At 45.0% G+C, this 19,474-nt stretch overlaps 1 protein-coding gene across 3 annotated transcripts in view; it reads right to left on the bottom strand.

Annotated features, from left to right (window-relative positions):
- Window positions 1-19,474, bottom strand: part of babam2 (BRISC and BRCA1 A complex member 2) — a 168,746-nt gene that overhangs the window by 28,062 nt on the left and 121,210 nt on the right. For all 3 annotated transcript variants that reach the window (XM_078398779.1, XM_078398777.1, XM_078398776.1), the window contains exons 8-10: window positions 13,735-13,834; window positions 12,709-12,779; window positions 4,946-5,028 (exon numbers count right to left, since the gene is read on the bottom strand). In XM_078398779.1, coding sequence (XP_078254905.1) covers window positions 4,946-5,028; window positions 12,709-12,779; window positions 13,735-13,834 — 254 coding nt within the window. The remainder of the gene's footprint in view (window positions 1-4,945; window positions 5,029-12,708; window positions 12,780-13,734; window positions 13,835-19,474) is intronic.

The raw sequence follows: 19,474 nt of genomic DNA, 5'->3' as shown, positions 1-19,474 counted from the left end.
TGGTGGGGAGGTCAGTACCCGTGATTGAGTATAGGAGCAGGGAGGTTCTGCTGCAGTTGTACAGGGCATTGGTGAGACCACACCTGGAGTATTGCGTACAGTTTTGGTCTCCTAATCTGAGGAAAGACATTCTTGCCATAGAGGGAGTACAGAGAAGGTTCACCAGATTGATTCCTGGGATGGCAGGACTTTCATATGAAGAAAGACTGGATAGACTCGGCTTGTACTCGCTGGAATTTAGATTGAGGGGGGATCTTATAGAAACTTACAAAATTCTTAAGGGGTTGGACAGGCTGGATGCAGGAAGATAGTTCCCGATGTTGGGGAAGTCCAGAACAAGGGGTCACAGTTTAAGGATAAGGGGGAAGTCTTTTAGGACCGAGATGAGAAAGTTTTTTTTCACACAGAGAGTGGTGAATCTGTGGAATTCTCTGCCACAGAAGGTAGTTGAGGCCAGTTCATTGGCTATATTTAAGAGGGAGTTAGATGTGGCCCTTGTGGCTAAAGGGATCAGGGGGTATGGAGAGAAGGCAGGTACGGGATACTGAGTTGGATGATCAGCCATGATCATATTGAATGGCGGTGCAGGCTCGAAGGGCCGAATGGCCTACTCCTGCACTTATTTTCTATGTTTCTATGATGGACGGGGGAGTGTCCACCAGTTTTTGTAATCTTTTTCATTCCTGGGCTTTGTTCGAGTTGCTGAACCAGGCCGTGTTGCAACCGGTCAATATGTTCTCTGCTGTACACCTATAGAGGTTCAAGAGAGTATTTGTCGACATACCGAATCTCTTCGGAAGTGGAGGCGTTCCAGCTCACAATTTTGAATGAGCTGGTTTATTAGCTGACACTGATACAAAGTGCTGGAGTAACTCAGCAGGTCAGATCTTATCTCTGGAGAACACGGATGGACGATATGTCAGGTCGGGACCCCTCTTCAGACTGAAGATGCTGTAAACCAGCCTCTGCAGCTCCTTGCGTAGGAAGGAACTGTAGATGCTGGTTTAAACCAAAGATAGACATAAAAAGCTGGAGTAACTTTGCGGGACAGGCTGCATGTCTGGAGAGAAGGAATCGGTGATGTTTCACGTCGAGACCCTTCTTCTGACTCTAATAGGTGAAGTTTCAATTTCGAGTCAAGACCCAAAACGTCACCCATTCCTTCTCTCCAGAGATGCTGCCTGTCCCGCTGAGTTACTCCAACATTTTGTGTCTATCTGCAGTTCCTTGTTTCTCACAGATGGCATTGACTGCTTCATCCCCACTTCCTTGTGTCTGTTACTCATCAAATAATTCTGTCACAACGCCCTGAGCAAGTCCACACTGGCCGGTCTTAATTAAGCCATTTCTCTTGAAGTATCTGTCAAACATCTCCTGGAACGATGTTTCTCACCGCTGAAGTTAAATTGATGGGCCTTGATCGCTGGATTATCCTTACTTCCTTTTTGAACAAAGAAGTAACGTTTACTACTCCTCAGTGACACCACCTCCTTATCCAAAGAGCATCAGAAGGTTATGGATAATGCCTCTGCAATTTTCTTTTGCACCTTCTTCAAAATGTTCGGAAGCATCCGGCTTAGAGTAATTTGGGCCAAACACAGGCAGATGGGACTCGTGTCGATGGGGTATGTTGGTTGATGTGGACAAGTTGGTCCGAAGGACCTGCTTCCATGCTGTATGTCTCTATGACTCGAAGCATCCCTTCTTGTCCTGGTGACTGACCTACTTTAAGTCCAGCCACATTTTCCAAAACCTCCAGGCTATTAGTTATTCACGTATTTAGTACCTCAACTATCTCCTTCATTATGGAGGGATATGGATTATGTGCAAGTAGATAAGAGTTGGTCTTGGTATCATGTGTGGCACAGACATCTTGGGCCGAAGGGTGTGTTCTTGTGCTGTACTGTTTTATGTTCTAATATTTGGAAGTAACCCCTTCTTTGGTGAAGGCTAAGGTAAAATACCCATTTAGAGATACAGCGCGGAAACAGGCCCTTCGGCCCACCGAGTCAGCGCCGCCCAGCGATCCCTGCACATTAACACTATCCTACACACACTAGGGACAATTTTTTTTTTACATTTACCCAGTCAATTAACCTACATATCTGTACGTCTTTGGAGCGTGGGAGGAAACCGAAAATCTCGGAGAAAACCCACGCAGGTCACGGGGAGAACGTACAAACTCCGTACAGACGGCACCCATAGTCAGGATCGAACTGAGTCTCCGGCGCTGCATTCGCTGTAGAGGGATATCACCAATAGAGGGTGGAAATATGATGATGGACCAACGATTTGATCAGCTATGTATAGTTTAGTTTGGTGATAGAGGCCTTTTGGCCCATCGAGTCCACCCTCTGCAACAGTGGGAGATCACGGTGAAAAGATTTAGCACAGAGTCTTGCACCACATGCAAGATAGAGCCCCTCATAAGACTGAGGTACTCCTGCACCCCTCCAGCACAGCGGCAATGTCAGGAATGCTAGAACTTCACACCTTCAACTCTACAAAACGTAGTCACGCTGACCAGGGTTTGGACTTTACTTTTGACTCTAGAGATACAGTGCGGAAGCAGGTCCTTCAGCCCACCAAGTGATACACTAAACTATCCTACACACTCGGGACAATTTACAATTTACGGAAGTTAAATTACCTATGAACCTGTGCGTCCTTGGAATGTGGGAGGAAACTAAAGCACCTGGGGAAAACCCATGCGGTTACATGGAGAAAGTACAAACTCCACACAGACAGCACCCGTAATCATGGTCTAACTGGGTCTCTAGCGTGGTAAGGCAGCAACTCTACCACTCTGTCCCCCCGGACTCTTTTAAAAAGCAACAGAAGATAACTAAAAAGGCAATACGGGGAGAAAAGATGAGGTACGAAGGTAAGCTAGCCGAGAATATAAAGGAGGATAGTAAAAGCTTCTTTAGGTACGTGAAGGGACAAAAAATAGTCAAGGCAAATGTGGGTTCCTTGAACACAGAAGCAGGTGAATTTATTATGGGGAACAAGGAAATGACAGACGAGTTGAACCGGTACTTTGGATCTGTCTTCACTAAGGAAGATACAAACAATCTCCCAGATGTTCTCGTGGCCAGACGAACGGAGGAACTGAAGGAAATTCGCATTAGACAAGAAATGGTGTTGGGTAGAATGATGGGACTGAAGGCTGATAAATCCCCAGGGCCTGATGGTCTGCATCCCAGGGTCCTTAAGGAGGTGGCTCTAGAAATCGTAGACGCATTAGTGATCATTTTCCAATGTTCTATAGATTCAGGATCAGTTCCTGTGGATTGGAGGGTAGCTAATGTTATCCCACTTTTTAAGAAAGGAGGGAGAGAGAAAACAGGAAATTATAGACCAGTTAGTCTGACATCAGTGGTGAGGAAGATGCTGGAGTCAATTACAAAAGACGAAATTGCAGAGCATTTGGATAGCAGTAACAGGTTCGTTCCAAGTCAGCATGGATTTACGAAGGGGAAATCATGCTTGACTAATCTTCTGGAATTTTTTGAGGATGTAACTAGGACAATGGACAGGGGAGAGCCGGTGGATGTAGTGTACCTTGACTTTCAGAAAGCCTTCGACAAGGTCCCACATAGGAGATTAGTGGGCAAACCTAGAGCACATGGTATTGGGGGTAGGGTACTGAATTGGATAAAACATTGGTTGGCAGACAGAAAGCAAAGAGTGGGGATAAATGGGTCCCTTTCAGAATGGCAGCCAGTGACTAGTGGGGTACCGCATGGCTCGGTGCTGGGACCGCAGATATTTACAATATACATTAATGACTTGGATGAAGGGATTAAAAGTACCATTAGCAAATTTGCAGATGATACAAAGCTGGGTGGTAGTGTGAACTGTGAGAAAGATGCTATGAGGTTGCAGGGTGACTTGGACAGGTCTAACAGTCTCTGCCTTAAAAATATCCACTGACTTGGCCTCCACAGCCTTCTGTGGCAAAGAATTCCACAGATTCACCACCCTCTGAATAAAGAGATTCCTCCTCATCTCCTTCCTAAACGGACGTCCTTTTATTTCTGAGGCTATTGCCTCTAGTCCTAGACTGTCCACTTCTTTCCATACTTCAAATACATACAGGTTTGTAGATTAATTAGCTTTGGTGGAAATGGTCAATTTTCCCCAGAGCCTTAGTTTGCTGGTAGACAATAGACAATAGGTGCAGGAGTAGGCCATTCGGCCCTTCGAGCCAGCACCGCCATTCAATGTGATCATGGCTGATCATTCTCAATCAGTACCTCGTTCCTGCCTTCTCCCCATACCCCCTGACTCCGCTATCCTTAAGAGCTCTATCTAGCTCTCTCTTGAATGCATTAAGAGCAGGTAGGCGGGGACTTGGTGGGCCGAAGGTCCTGCTTCCGCTACTGTATCCTCTCAACTACACTAAACTGAAGAATATTTCACAGGACCATCCCTCGAAATGCTCATGCAGGAATCCTCTTGGGTCATATGTTATAATTTCACACGCTACTCCATTCTTGGGACGGGTCAACGACGCAAAATATGGAGCGGTTTCTCTTTCCAGATACTGCTCGACCTGCTGAGTTCTTCCAGCATTTCTGTTTTTGTTTTACATTTTAACAACTGCAATTGTTTTTGGCTTTCCACATTACTATAACAAAAGTCAAGCCAAGTTAAGGTTACTACGTCTAATACCTAGAATACCTGAAGATAATTTCCAGGCATCGCATCAGCATTGTAATGAGTTATGAGGGAAACAATGACTGAACAATGAGGAAATAGTGCTGAACAGGAGCTTCCATACAATATAAAAATAAGATATTGTAAAAGGAGAACATAATAAGCACAAGATAATTTAACACAGGTGAATAGAACTTCAAACTCAATGGCATGAACTTTACCACAGAAATCAAAAATACTCTCTATTTCGTGAGATTTTGATTTTAAAAGAAAACTTACTTACTATGAACTAAAAAGCAAAAGTCCTTCCATATTAATAATAATGTGAGTTTGGTAAATCCTTCAGCATCATATTCCACAACACCTCTGGAAAAGAAAAGGAAAATTAGTACGATCGAATCGAAACAACATGAATGTAGTTTGTAAAAGGGAGTAGCAAGGAATAACTAGTAGTTGAGGCAGCATTTAAAAGATACTGGACCAAGTGGTCCCGTTGAGCCCAAACCTCTCCTGCATTGGTGCAGCACCCTCTCCTCCCCCCCCTTCCCCTCCCCTTCCCCTCCCCTCTCCTCCCCCCCCTTCCCCTCCCCTCTCCCCCCCTCCCCACTCCCATCTTCCCCCCTCCCCCCCTCCCTCCTCTTCCCCTCCCCCCAACCCCCTCTCCCTCCCCCCCACTCCACCCCCCTTATCCTCCCTCCCAACCCCCCTCCCTCCACCCGCTTCCCTCCCTCCCACCCCCCTCCCTCCCTAGGAGATAGATTTAAACTTTAAAATGTGAATAACTTAAAAAATATAACACTGATTTCAATTAAACTTCTTCCATTAGCACCAAAGGGACGACGGTGAGTAAGGTGGGCCTAAAATTGTCGTGCTGTCGTGTACCATATTGGCTGTAGTTCAGAAACAAACAAACAAACAAACGAGAGTTTTCGTATATAGATTTGGACAGATACAGGATAGGAAAGGTTGAGAGGGATATGGGCCAAGCATGGACAGGTAGGACTAATGTAGATGGGGTTTGTTGGTTGGCGTGGGGAAGTTGCGCACAAGGGCCTGTTTCCACGCTATATGCATGTCATGAAGAAGTCAATGGCGTGTGACCTGCCAGTTGAGAAGTCAACGCAGGTACTTGATAGTTAGGAGGCTAGTGGGAGAGTGACTGAGGGGGAGGGTTGGAATGTTGTGAGGCTGGAAGTGAGGTAAGGTCTAGAAGGATAGCCAGTAAATACATAACCTGATGGGAACTTTTAAAGCACACTAGTAGTCTCGACCCGAAACGTCACCTATTTCTTTTCCCCACAGATGCTGTCTGATCCGCTGAGTTACTCCAACATTTTGCATCTATCTTCGGTGTAAACCAGCATCTGCAGTGAACAGCATCTCTTATTTCGCTTGGGCAGCTGACAACCCAATGGAATGATAATTGATTTCTCTAACTTCAAATAACTCTTGCATCCCCCCCCTCTTTCCATCCCTCCCCCACCCAAGTCGTAGCAGCTTCAAAGTCGTCTTGTTGAGTCTCATTGTCTGTAACTCGTTTTCACCTAGCCCACAGCTAACAATGGCCTGTTTCCTTTATCATCGTTGCTTTTTTGCTTGTCTTTCATCCATTTGTTCTATATCTCTCTACATCGTCTATATCTCTTGTTTCCCTTTCGCCTGACTCTCAGGCTGAAGAAGGGTCTCGACCTGAAATGTCATATATTCCTTTTCTCCAGCTTTTTGTGTCTATCTGCAGTTCCTTCCGACCCAAGTTGCCCTTTGTATTGGGGGTGCCCGAAGATTAGAGGCGTTAGAGGCAGGAAACATGTTCCCAATGCTGGGGGAGTCCAGAACAAGAGGCCACAGTTTAAGAATAAGGGGTAGGCCATTTAGAACTGAGATGAGGAAAAACTTTTTCAGTCAGAGAGTTGTGAATCTGTGGAATTCTCTGCCTCAGACGGCAGTGGAGGCCAATTCTCTGAATGCATTCAAGAGAGAGCTGGGGTATGGGGAGAAGGCAGGAACGGGGTACTGATTGAGAATGATCAGCCATGATCACATTGAATGGCGGTGCTAGCTCGAAGGGCAGAATGGCCTCCTGCTGCACCTATTGTCTCTTGTCTATTGTCTAAGATATTCTTGGAACCATGTGAGCTAATTTATTTTAATATTGCAATAGAATTGTAAAAGACTTGTTTTTTTGGATGACAATAAAGGTTATTCTGATTCTGATTCTGAGAAGACCATTAAGCAAGGAATGGCTGAGTTAAATAAATGTCCGAGGTGAAAAAGAAGGCTGATTTGCACAGTTATGAATTCCAACTGGTCAAGTTTCCTGAGTGACTCAAACCAACCCACAAACCACTGCAATCATGTTCCAATCCAGAAAAAAAAAATTGTATGCTGTGTTGGGGAAATAAATTACCACAGAATCAGATTTCTAGACCAATGTGTGGGCTTACAATTTCAAAACAACCAATGTACACAGGATATGTTGTCTAATGAATTTTAAGATTTTCTTTTTGCAGTCCAGATGGTCAAAGTGGGTAGCAATATTTTTGCTGTTTGAGACTGGACCGGACAGGAGGCCAAGAAGTGATCTAAGTGATCCAGATAAAATCGTGAAGGATCTACATTTATCGAACGTTAGAAGAGGGCATAGATTTGTAGTAATTAGCAGAAGGGAAGTCAAGAAGAAAAATCGTTCAATTTTTAAATGTGGTAGCAATCTGGAACTCAATGCCGAAAAACGTGTTTGAGGTAAACCTCTCCCCATATTTTAAATGCAGCCGATGCCATAACACATGAGATATTGGATTAAGCGCTGGCAAGTGGGAATGAGCAGCAGTGATTTTCTTTCTCGAAGGTGGAAGGCTGAAACAGCAACAGAAAATGCTGTAAACACTCAGTAGGTCAAGTGATCAGTGGGCGAGACGGGAGCTGGGGGAAAGCAGAGTCAATGTTTCCTCAGAACTGGAAAAACAAGTGTGCTGAGTTGCGGAGATTGGGCGGGGTAGGTGGACTGCGTGAACGTCTGTGATAGTATTGGAGTGGAGCAGCAGTAGAGTTGCTGTCTTACAGCTCCAGAGACTCAGGTTCCGTCCTGACTGTGGGTGACATCTGTACAGAGTTTGTTGCTTCTGCCCGTGGGCTTTCTCCGGGTGCTCTGGTTTCCTCCCACATCCCAGACGCACAGGTTTGCAGGTTAATTGGCTTCTGTTAATTGTAAATTGTCCCTGGTGTGTAGGATAGTGCTAGGGTGATCGCTGTTGGCGCGGACTCGGTGGGCCGAAGGGCCTGCTTCCGCACTGTATCTCTAAAGCCTACAGATAGGATGCAGACCAAAAGTGGTCAAGTTAACAATTAATTGAAAAAGCTGCAGCTGGATTCAGAAGATTAAACACAAAAGAAATTGAAAGATACAGGTATATATTTGGAGAGAAAGAAAAGTAGTTACTTGAATTATCAATTGAACACTAAATCCCAAGCGTTGCAGTGTGCCCAGATGGAAAATGAGACGCTGTTGTTCGAGATAATGAGAGAATCATTGGCACGATATGGGAGAGTAAAGCAGACAGTCAAAATAGGTGGGCAATTAGTGGGAGTCCAGGAAGATCAGCAAGTTCTAATGAAGTGGCTTGAACTGAAAACTTGACTGTTTCTCTCCCCTTGGAGCCAGCTAGCCTTGCTGAGTGCTTCCAACATTTCCTGTTTTTGCATGATTCCTCCTCTTTGATGGTTCTGGAGGAAGGCTCGATGTAGAGCTGGTGGAGACCCTGCCGCCTCAAAGCTCCTGCAACCCAGGTTCAATTCTGACGTCTTGTGCTGTCTGTTTGGAGCTTGCATGTTCTCCCTATAACTGGGATTTCCATCAAAAGTTCTGGCTTCGCCCTGCATCCCAAAGGCTGCTGTAAATGGCCAATAGTGTGTAGGTGAGGGGTGGAATGTGAGAGGCTTTGAGGGAATGTCGGGACAATAGAATGGATAAGGAAGGATTGGTGTAAATGGGCCAGGGGTGGGTGAACAGTCTGTTTCTGTGCTGTACGACTCGATCATCATAAATGTACTACTATGCTCTCGGCTCCCACTTCAAAAAGAATGGCAAATGTTTCAGCAGACGTTAGTTTTATAGCAATGAGCAGCGGTTGAGATGTTGCCTTAGACCCAGAATCACCCTCTCTGGGTCAGAGACCCGGGCTCGATCCTGACTACAGGTGCTATCTGTACAGAATTTGCACCTTCTCCCTGCGACCTCGTGGGTTTTCTCTGGGAGCTCCGGTTTCTTCCCACGCTCCAAAGACGTACAGGTTTGTAGGTTAATTGGCTTCGGTAAGGATTGTAAATTGGTCCTAGTGTGTAGGATAAGGGTAGTGTAAGGGAATCGCTGGTCGGCGCAGACTCAATGGGCCTGTTTTCACACAGTATCTCTAAACTGAACTAAACCATGTCATGATCATAACACTTCTATTAACCTATCCCTACAAAGACTAGCATCTTGAATTATAACAACAAATAATATTGTGAATTGTTCCAACATTTCAATTCCTGTTTTCTAGACTTTTGATTTTTTTTACGTGCACTAATTTAAGCCCATTGTGATTTCTAATTTAGATGTAGTTTTGTATTAAATGCATAACTCAGACAAGGGATGCAGTTCTCAGTCTACACTGTTCCTGCTCATTTCTATCACTTTTGGCATCAGTTCAATGACCTGCTGCATGTGGGACCAATACCAAAAATACACCATAAAATGGTTAACTGTGCATTAGTTAATTATATATCATAAAACTTAATAGATCATCATCAAACAATAGTCATTTTGTCCTCAACAAGAGCCCAGAAATAATAAATGAACCATTGCCTGCAACAATATGTGCGGCACGATGGCGCAGCGGTAGAGTTGCAGCCTTACAGCGAATGCAGTGCCGGAGACTCAGGTTCGATCCTGACTACGGGCGCCGTCTGTACGGAGTTTGTACGTTCTCCCCGTGACCTGCGTGGATTTACTCCGAGATCTTCGGTTTCCTCCCACACTCCAAAGACGTACAGGTATGTAGGTTAATTGACTGAGTAAATATTAAAATTGTCTCTAGTGTGTGTAGGATAGTGTTAAAGTGCGGGGATCGCTGAGCGGCACGGACTCGGTGGGCCGAAGGGCCTGTTTCCACGCTGTATCTCTAAATCTAAGAGAAAATCTAAACATTACGGTGGTGCAGCGGTAGAGTTGCTGCCTTACAGCGCCAGAGACCCGGGTTCCATCCCGACTACGGGTGCTGTCTGTACGGAGTTTGTACGTTCTCCCTGTGACCTGCGTGGGTTTTCTCCGAGAACTTTGGTTTCCTCCCGCAGGTTTGTGTGTTAATTGGCCAGGTATCAATGTAAAATTTGTCCCCAGTGTAGGAATGTGTTAGTGTGCGGGGATTGCTGGTCGGAGTGGACTCGCTGGGCTGAAGGGCCCGTTTCCGTGCTGTATCTCTAAACTAAGCTAAACTATTTCTTTTCCCGCAGTTGCCGCCGGACCTGCTGAGTGTTTTTAAACTGCAGACTTTTTTTTTTAAAGAGAATTTCAATTATCTTTTGGGTGGTGAGGTGGATTAGTGAGGACAAAAGAACTCTGCTTTTCTCCGAATACTGCCCTGAAGCTCGTTATTCAACTAAATAAGGCCCGTGGGGGAACTCTATAGAATTGTGCCCAGCCCAATTCCTCCCATACGTAATATTGCATCGCCCTACTTAGAAATCCGCATCACATTTTGACTGCAAGTTAACAGCATGGAAACAGGCCCTTCGGCCCACTGAATCCGTTGGCCCAAAGTTACGGAATTTTGAACACCAATCACTTGTTCACACTGCGGGTGGGGGTGGGGTGAAGGCGCTAAGAGAACAAAGAGGGACCCGGCATTGGGAGGCCGCGGAAAACAAAGAGGGACCATTGGGTCTACATTGAACATCTTTGCCGGTGTTCCCAATGTTGGGGGAGTCCAGAACAAGGGGCCACAGTTTAAGAATAAGGGGTAGGCCATTTAGAACGGAGATGAGGAAAAACTTTTTCAGTCAGAGAGTTGTGAATCTGTGGAATTCTCTGCCTCAGAAGGCAGTGGAGGCCAATTCTCTCAATGCATTCAAGAGAGAGCTAGATAGAGCTCTTAAGGATAGCGGAGTCAGGGGGTATGGGGAGAAGGCAGGAACGGGGTACTGATTGAGAATGATCAGCCATGATCACATTGAATGGCGGTGCTGGCTCGAAGGGCCGAATGTCCTCCTCCTGCACCTATTGTCTATTGTCTATTGCCGGCCTCCTGTACGTGGCGACTCTCTGCATACTTTGTATATGGTACGCAAAACAAAGAATTTCACTGTGACATGTCACATCGGTATACTAAAACCCCCACGTTTGTTTGTTCCTGAACTACAGCCAAAACGGTACATGATAGCGCGACAATGTTAGGCCCGCCTTACTCACCGTCGTCCCTTTGGTGCCAATGGAAGACGTTTCATTGAAATCGGTGTTATAGTTTTAAAGATATTCACATTTTAAAGTTTAAATCTATCTCCTTGGGAGGGGGGGGGAGGGAATAAGGGGAGGAGGGAGGATAAGGGGGTTGAGGGAGATGGAGTGGGGGGGATGGGAATGGGAGGGGGGGTGGAGGGAGGGGGGAGGGAGGGAGAGGCGAGGAGGGAGGGGGGATGGGAATGGGAGGGGGGTGGAGAGAGGGGGAGGGAGGGAGGGAGGGAGGGAGAGGGGAGGGGAGAGGAGAGGGTGCTGCACCAATGCAGGAGAGGTTTGGGCCCAACGGGTCCACTTGGTCTCGTTTGATGATAAAGTTTCATTCATTCATTTATTCACATCAGTTCTATGTTATGCCATATTTGCATCCACTTCCTACGCACTAGGGGGCAAATTTTACACAGGCCAATTAACCTACAAAGCTTGTCTTTTGGATGTGTGAGGAAACTCGCGCGTCACAGGGAGAATGTGCAAACTCCACACAGTCAGGATGGTATCTGGGACTGGTGCTTACTGTGAGGCTGTGCTACCAGCTGTGTCATTGTGCTGTCCCTTCTCCTTTAGGGATTTTGTGGAAATCTTTGGACAAAATCCTTTGGGGATTTCAATAAATTCAGCCAAAAAAAAAATCAGACAATTACATTTATAATAAAGCAACTTTATAAAATACTGAAATTCCTCAAAATTCAACAGCAGAAGGTTAGAACACAAGAGCACAAGACCAGACAGCAATAATTAAATATTTTGGCAATGTATTTTTGGCATGAAAATCACATTAGGCGTGCACAGACATTGAGTGCTAGGACTCTGCTGAATAACAATAAGGTCATGTGATAGGAGCAGAATTAGGCCATTCGGCCCTTCAAGTCTACTCCGCCTTTCAATCCTGGCTGATCTATCTCTCCCTCCTAACAATGCACTTCTTACATCTGCTCCCTTAGAGTCATGGAGTCATGCAGCGTGGAAACAGGACCTTCCGCCGAAGTAGCCCATGCCGACCAACATGCCCCATCTACACTAGTCCCACCAGACTGCGTTTGGCCCATTTCCCTCTAATCCGAATATAGACACAATGTGTAGGAAGGAACTGTAGACGCTGGTTTACACCAACGATAGACACAAAATGCTGGAGTAACTCAGCGGGACAGGCAGCAACTCTGGAGAGAAGGAATGGGCCCTTCGTCAGACACAAACCTCTAAACCCATCCTACCCATGCACCTGTCTACATATTTCTTAGACGTTGCGATAGTCTAAACGTTCCTTGCTCCCACTTCATGGATAGCTGTGTATCTTTTCAGGTGAAAAAGAAGTGGAGTAAAAAAGAAGTCTGAAGTAAGAATAACGCAAGATTGCAGACACAGGGAGAAGGATGACAATATTGCGTTAGGTCCTCTGAGTGATATTTATCGAACCAGAACATCTGATTTGGAGTACCTGAAGCAAAACTGAAATGACTTCTCACTTTGGGCTGTTATTTGTATAAATGTTTTCACAAGTCTGTGTAATCGTTGATTATTCTATAGAAACTATCAAGGTTATCTGAATATTAACTTACGTTCCAAAGTGGCTCAAAAAGGCTGCGATGTACTCCCTTCTCCTGTGGTAGCCTTGAATGATGTACTGTACCTTGGGTTAGATAAAACAAAATCAAGTATACATTAAAAGTCCATAAAATGTTATGCTAAATGTGGACACAAATTATAAATCTAGGTTCCATTATATCAAATAAAATATTGACTGTCTTTTCCACAGTTTCACTGCCTACAGTGGTGCAGCTGATAGAGCTGCTGCCTCACAACACCAGAAGCCCTGGTTTGATCCTGACCTCGGGTACATTCTGTGTGTAGAGTTTGAACGTCGTCCTTGTGACCGCATGGGTTTTCCTCCAGGTGCTCTGGTTTCTGCACCACCCCCCCCCACTCCCATTCCAAACCCAAAGTGTGTTTTTTTTTTAGGTTAATGGGCCTCTTAAATTGCCCCAAATGGTAGGGTGTGGTTGAGAAGGAGAAATGGCATAGCAATAGTGTGAATGGGTAGACACAAAATGCTGGAGTAACTCAGCGGGTCAGGCAGCATCTCGGGAGAGAAGGATTGCGTGACGTTTCGGGTCGAGGCCCTTCTTCAGACTGATGTCAGGGGAGGGGGCGGGACAAAGATAGGATGTAGTCGGGGAGCAGGAAGACGAGTGGGAAAACTGGGAAGGGGAGGGGATAGAGAGGGAAAGCAGGGACTATCTGAAGTTAGCCAAGTCAATGTTCATCTCGCTGGGGTGATCAATGGTCAGCATGGACTAGGCAGGCTGAAGGGCCTGTTTCTATGCTGGATCTCTAAACTAAACTTAAGTTCCATTACGTTCGGTGGTACAAGACTCTTGCTGTGTTTGTGCATGAAAGGGCAGCACAGTGGCCCAGTGGTAGAGCTGCTGCCAGGAATCTATGAAGACCTCCATCACTTGGAGTGTAGTACAATTTAGTCCATAATTTGTTGAGTACACTAACATTTAGCCTTAACATAATTGGTCCACTTTCCACCTACATTAAGAACTGGAATTCATTTGAATGGCGCGCAGCAATTCTGTTACCTTGTTGGTGAGTAATTGGCAGACTTGAGGCACGTAATCAATGAGACAGCCACCGCTGGGGAATGGCGGGATGTGGAGAGCTGAGTTCCCTCCAAGCGCACTGTAAATGGGCGAGAAGAAAAGTGCTAATTAAAATGATAAAAAATAAAAAGCAGGGCACATTGTGAACTAACAATAGAATAGAATAAATCAATCCACAACTATGGAATTTTCACATCAAAATTCACAAACATTGATGCCCAAAATGCTTTGACACTGGAGCACAGACTGGAATCATTGTTGGTTGTAGATCCAAGGATTGGAGTTCTGCAATTGTTGAATTTTCAGCGCTATGTTTATATTGTTCACTCTGCATAGAAGCCAAAGTATTTCTAGAAACATAGAAACATAGAAAATAGGTGCAGGAGGAGGCCATTTGGCCCTTCGAGCCAGCACCACCATTCATTGTGATCATGGCTGATCATCCAGTAATCAGTCACCACTCTCTGTGTGAAAAAAAACTTTCTCATCTCGGTCCTAAAAGACTTCCCCCTTATCCTTAAACTGTGACCCCTTGTTCTGGACTTCCCCAACATCGGGAACAATCTTCCCGCATCCAGCCTGTCCAACCCCTTAAGAATTTTGTAAGTTTCCATAAGATCCCCCCTCAATCTTCTAAATTCCAGCGAGTACAAGCCGAGTCTATCCAGTCTTTCTTCATATGAAAGTCCTGCCATCCCAGGAATCAATCTGGTGAACCTTCTCTGTACTCCCTCTATGGCAAGAAACGGTCCCTTCGGCCCACCCAGTGCACGCTGACCAGTGATCCCCACACCCTAGCACTGTCCGTTACAATTTTACAGAAGCCAATTGTCTTACACACCTCTACGTCTTTCGAGTGGGGGAGGAAACTGGAGCACCTGCAAGGCGGCACGGTGGCGCAGCGGCAGAGTTGCTGCCTTACAGCAGCAGAGACCCAGGTTCCATCCTGACTACGGGTGCTGTCTGTACCGAGTTTCTACGTTCTCCCCGTGGCCCGCGTGGGTTTTCTCTGAGTGCTCCAGTTTCCTCCCACACTCCAAAGACGTACAGGTTGGTAGGCTAATTGGTAAACGTTGTAAATTGTCCCTCTTGTGTCGGATAGTGCTGGTGTACGGGGCGATCGCTGGTCGGCACGGACTTGGTGGGTCGAAGGGCCTGTTTCCGCACTGTATCTCTAAACCTGGGGAAAACCCATGCGGTCACAGGAGAACGTATAAACTACGCACAGACAGCACCCATAGTCAGGATTACACCCGTGTCTCCGGCGCTCTAAGGCAGCAACACTACCTCCGCGCCACTGTGCCATATTGTGATTGATGTTTTGGTTAAAAAAAAAGTTGTTGCATTCTTGAAACATCTTAACATGAAAATACATATTGTTACAAATGTAATATTAATATTCCAATTTCCAATATTTAAACGAGATCAGTACAAAAAGTGACTCAGTACAAGTTATCTGTGAAGTGAAGGATAATGAAACAGTCCTTTTCACATATTTAGCCCTGATTATGTTCGAAACTAAAACTGTTGTGGAGAATTGGAAGAATACAATCACCGTCCAATAAATTAATTGCAAAATGGAAAGGAACTCCCCCAATTTTCCAAGTAAAAACCCTTGAAAATATCAAGGAACACAAAGCAAAGCAAAAAGTACAACAAAACCACATATGAGAACAGTCAACTGTGGGAAAACTCAGTATGTCCACTCAAGACTCAAGGTAAGCACAGTGAATTCCAAACGAAGTGGCTAGTTCTTCCTCAGCAGTCTTACCATCAATTCATCAGCAACCTTGTGCACAACTCTCAGCACACAATGGGAAATTGGGAACTAGCAAGGAAGCCACAACAAAATAACAATATGTAGATTAAGTTATGAAATATCGATGGCATCTTTTAAAGAAACCCAGTTTTCACGTCAGATGGCTCTGGAGAAAAAGGACAGTCTTTCATCCTTTTTCTTCAGAGATGCTGCCTGACCTGTCGAGTTACTCCAGCACTTTGTGTCTATCTTTGGTGTAAAACAGCATCTGCAGTTCTTTGTATCTTCAGTTTTTACGTCATTGTGAGGTTACTAAATGCCACTGTTTGTTATCGAATTCATCACTTTTTTCCAATGTATGCCTATTATTTGCTGGCAAACAAAGTTAAGAGCAAGGTTACTTTTGTTCTCGCTACCCCTCCTCTTTCCGCGAAACGAAAAAAAAATTGATCTCTAACTTTTCTGAGACTCAATGAAAGAAAGGTAATCAAGCTGAAATGTCAACTCCATTTCTCCTCCCATAGATATTGCCTAATATGTTGAGTATTTCCAGCGTTTTCTTTTTTTATTTAAACAGGTTTTTCCAGCAGTAACTTTCATTGACAAATTCCTTGAAATTGTAGTACGAAAACTGGCAAACCTTCCCCTACGCATTTTTAAAATATTACAACTACTTGTCAGTTGAAAGTTCTGTAACACCATATAAAAATAATCTGAATTACATTATAGACTAGACAGGAATAACTAACAGCTGATTTGAATTCTTCGGAAATTAACCGTTTTTAATATGGGAAGAGAAAATCAGGGATCAAAGATTTATCCGGAAAAAATTTCCAAGCAATTTATTAAGAGCCATCAGTAGCTAAGTGAAGGGAAAAGGTGATGGATTGGTGCTAAATAAGCTACAGCAGAGGAAACTGCTTTTAACTACACCATCAAATGTTTAGTCATAGTGTCATAGAGTGATACAGTGTGGAAATAGATCATTCGGCCTAACCTGCTCACACCGGCCAACGTGTCCCAGCTACACTAGTCCTACCTACCCGTGTGTGGCCCATATCCTTTCAAACCTGTCCTATCCATGTACTTGTTTAACTGTTTCTTAAACGTTGGGATAGTTTCAGCCTCAACTACCTCCTCTGGCAGCTTGTTCCCTACACCCACCACCCTTTCTGTGAAAAAGTTACCCCTCAGATTCCTGTTAAATCCTTTCCCCTTCCCCATAAACCTATGTCCTCTGGTCCTCGATTCACCTACTCTGGGCAAGAGACTCTGTGCTTCTCCCCAATCTATTCCTCTCGTGATTTTAAACACCTCTACAAGACCACCCCTCATCCTCCTGTGCACCATGGAATGACTGGAATGAGTCGTAGCCGACTCTCAACCTCTCCCTATATCTCAGACCCTGTAGTCCTGGCAACATCCTCGTAAAATCACAGTAAACACACCCGTTAAATCTTTCACGGTCAAGGCAACACGAGTTTCGTCATTGCCACTTGTCCATATAATTTAACTCTTTTGGTGCAGTTTATTATTGAATGAACCAAAAAACGATATAATTTCTAAACCAATTTATTTTTCCTGAGGTGTATGGGGCTGGAACTAGCTGAGCAGACACATTTAAGGCAGAAATTACCAAAAGCCAATGAACAGGTTAAAAAAAAGAGGTTTGTGCCTAGCAATGTTCTGGCCTTTATCAAGAAGGTGAATGTTATGCTGCAGATGATATTATTTGGAGTACAATGTTAGTTTCAAACCTCCAGAGCCGTCTGTGGCAAAGTATTCCACAGATTCACCACCCTCTGACTAAAGAAATTCCTCCTCATCTCCTTCCTAAAGGCGGCACGGTAGCGCAGCGGTAGAGTTGCTGCTTTACAGCGAATGCAGCGCCGGAGACTCAGGTTCGATCCTGACTACGGGTGCTGCACTGTAAGGAGTTTGTACGTTCTCCCCGTGACCTGCGTGGGTTTTCTCCGAGATCTTCGGTTTCCTCCCACACTCCAAAGACGTACAGGTATGTAGGTTAATTGGCTGGGTAAATGTAAAAATTGTCCCTAGTGGGTGTAGGATAGTGTTCATGTACGGGGATCACTGGGCGGCACGGACTTGGAGGGCCGAAAAGGCCTGTTTCCGGCTGTATATATATGATATGATGATAAAGGAACGTCCTTTAATTCTGAGGCTATGACCTCTTGTCCTAAACTCTCCCATTAGTGGAAACATCCTCTCCACATCCACTCTATCCAAGTCATCCACTATTCAGTAAGTTTTAATGAGGTCCCCCCTCATTCTTCTAAACTTCAGGCCCAGTGCAACGGTAGAGTTGCTGCTTTACAGCGAATGCAGCGCCGGAGACTCAGGTTCGATCCTGACTACGGGTGCTGTACTGTAAGGAGTTTGTACGTTCTCCCCGTGACCTGCGTGGGTTTTCTCCGAGATCTTCGGTTTCCTCCCACACTCCAAAGACGTACAGGTATGTAGGTTAATTGACTGGGTAAAATGTAAAAATTGTCCCTAGTGTGTGTAGCATAGTGTTAATGTGCGGGGATCGCTGGGCGGCGCGGACTTGGTGGGCCGAAAAGGCCTGTTTCCGCGCTGTATCTGAAATATGAAATAAATAAATATGAAACGCTCATCATAAGAAAAGTAGAGTGCACAGTATAGATCTCAACTTTATAGCACAACAATTCCTGAGACAAATAGGAAGATCATTCTCATGGAGGTAAGCTTTGAAGAAGCGGAGAGGGGAAGAGAAATTGCAGATTGATGAGAGAGTTGGGTGGCATGAATAGAGATGGAAGAATTGCACTCAGAAAGTTTAACAAGAGACAACTGAACCAGTTACAAGATTACAATTAAAATAACATCTGAAAATCTATTTACTAAAACTCTCGTTTGTTTGTTTGTTAATGAACTACAACCGAAACGGTACACGATAGCGCGACAATTTTAGGCCCACCTTACTCACCGTCGTCCCTTTGGTGCCAATGGAAGAAGTTTAATTGAAATTGGTGTTATATTTTTAACGTTATTCACATTTTAAAGTTGAAATCTATCTCCTGTGGAGGGAGGATAAGGTGGGTTGAGGGGGATGGAGGGGAAGGGGGAGGGGATGGAAAGAGGGGAGGGGAAGGGGGGACGGAGGGGAAGGGGGGAGGGGAAGGGGAAGGGGAGGGGGAGGGGAAGGGGAGGGAAGTGGGGAGGAGAGGGTGCTGTACCAATACAGGAGAGGTTTGGGCCCAACGGGTCCACTTGTTCTAGTATTCCTTTAGATTCTTGAATTTAGTTTCATAAGCGGTTGATGATTTTGACTAAAAGGATAGTCAAGAGTGTTTTTTTTGTCATGTGACCCAAACAGACCAATAAAAGGCTCCTATATCGTCTTCCCGATGGCTGGGGTGAAATGAGTGTGTGGGCAGGGTGGTGTGGGTCTCTGATGATGTTGGCTGCCTTTTTGAGGCAGTGATTCCTGTAAATCCCTTTGATGGTGGGGAGGTCAGTACCCGTGATGGACCGGGCAGTGTTCACCACATTTTGCATTCTTCTCCGCTCCTGGGCGTTCAAGTTGTCAAACCAGGAACCTGATGCAACCAGTCAATATGCTTTCTACTGTACACCCGTAGAAGTTCAAGAGAGTACTCTCTGACATTAATTCTGGAGATGTCCCAACAGATAATTATATTGTTTGCAGTGCGCTATGTTTACATATTCTGTTGCGCTGCCGAAAATAAGAATCTCATTGTTCTATCTGGGACACATGACAATAAAACACTCTTGACTAAAGTGAATCCTTCATTATTTTGCTGTGGAGGAGGAGAAAATTTTTGCTCGACTGTACCACACCAGGGAGAATCTAACCCTAACCCTGATGTTCAAACACTAAAGTCTGAAGAAGGGTCTCGACCAGAAACGTCACCCATTCCTTCTCTCCAGAGATGCTGCCTGACCTGCTCAGTTACT

Source organism: Rhinoraja longicauda, chromosome 5 (assembly GCF_053455715.1).
Source record: "Rhinoraja longicauda isolate Sanriku21f chromosome 5, sRhiLon1.1, whole genome shotgun sequence".
Lineage (NCBI taxonomy): Eukaryota > Metazoa > Chordata > Chondrichthyes > Rajiformes > Arhynchobatidae > Rhinoraja > Rhinoraja longicauda.
Note: the sequence above shows the minus strand (reverse complement) of the source record. Positions and strands in the feature narration are given on the sequence as shown.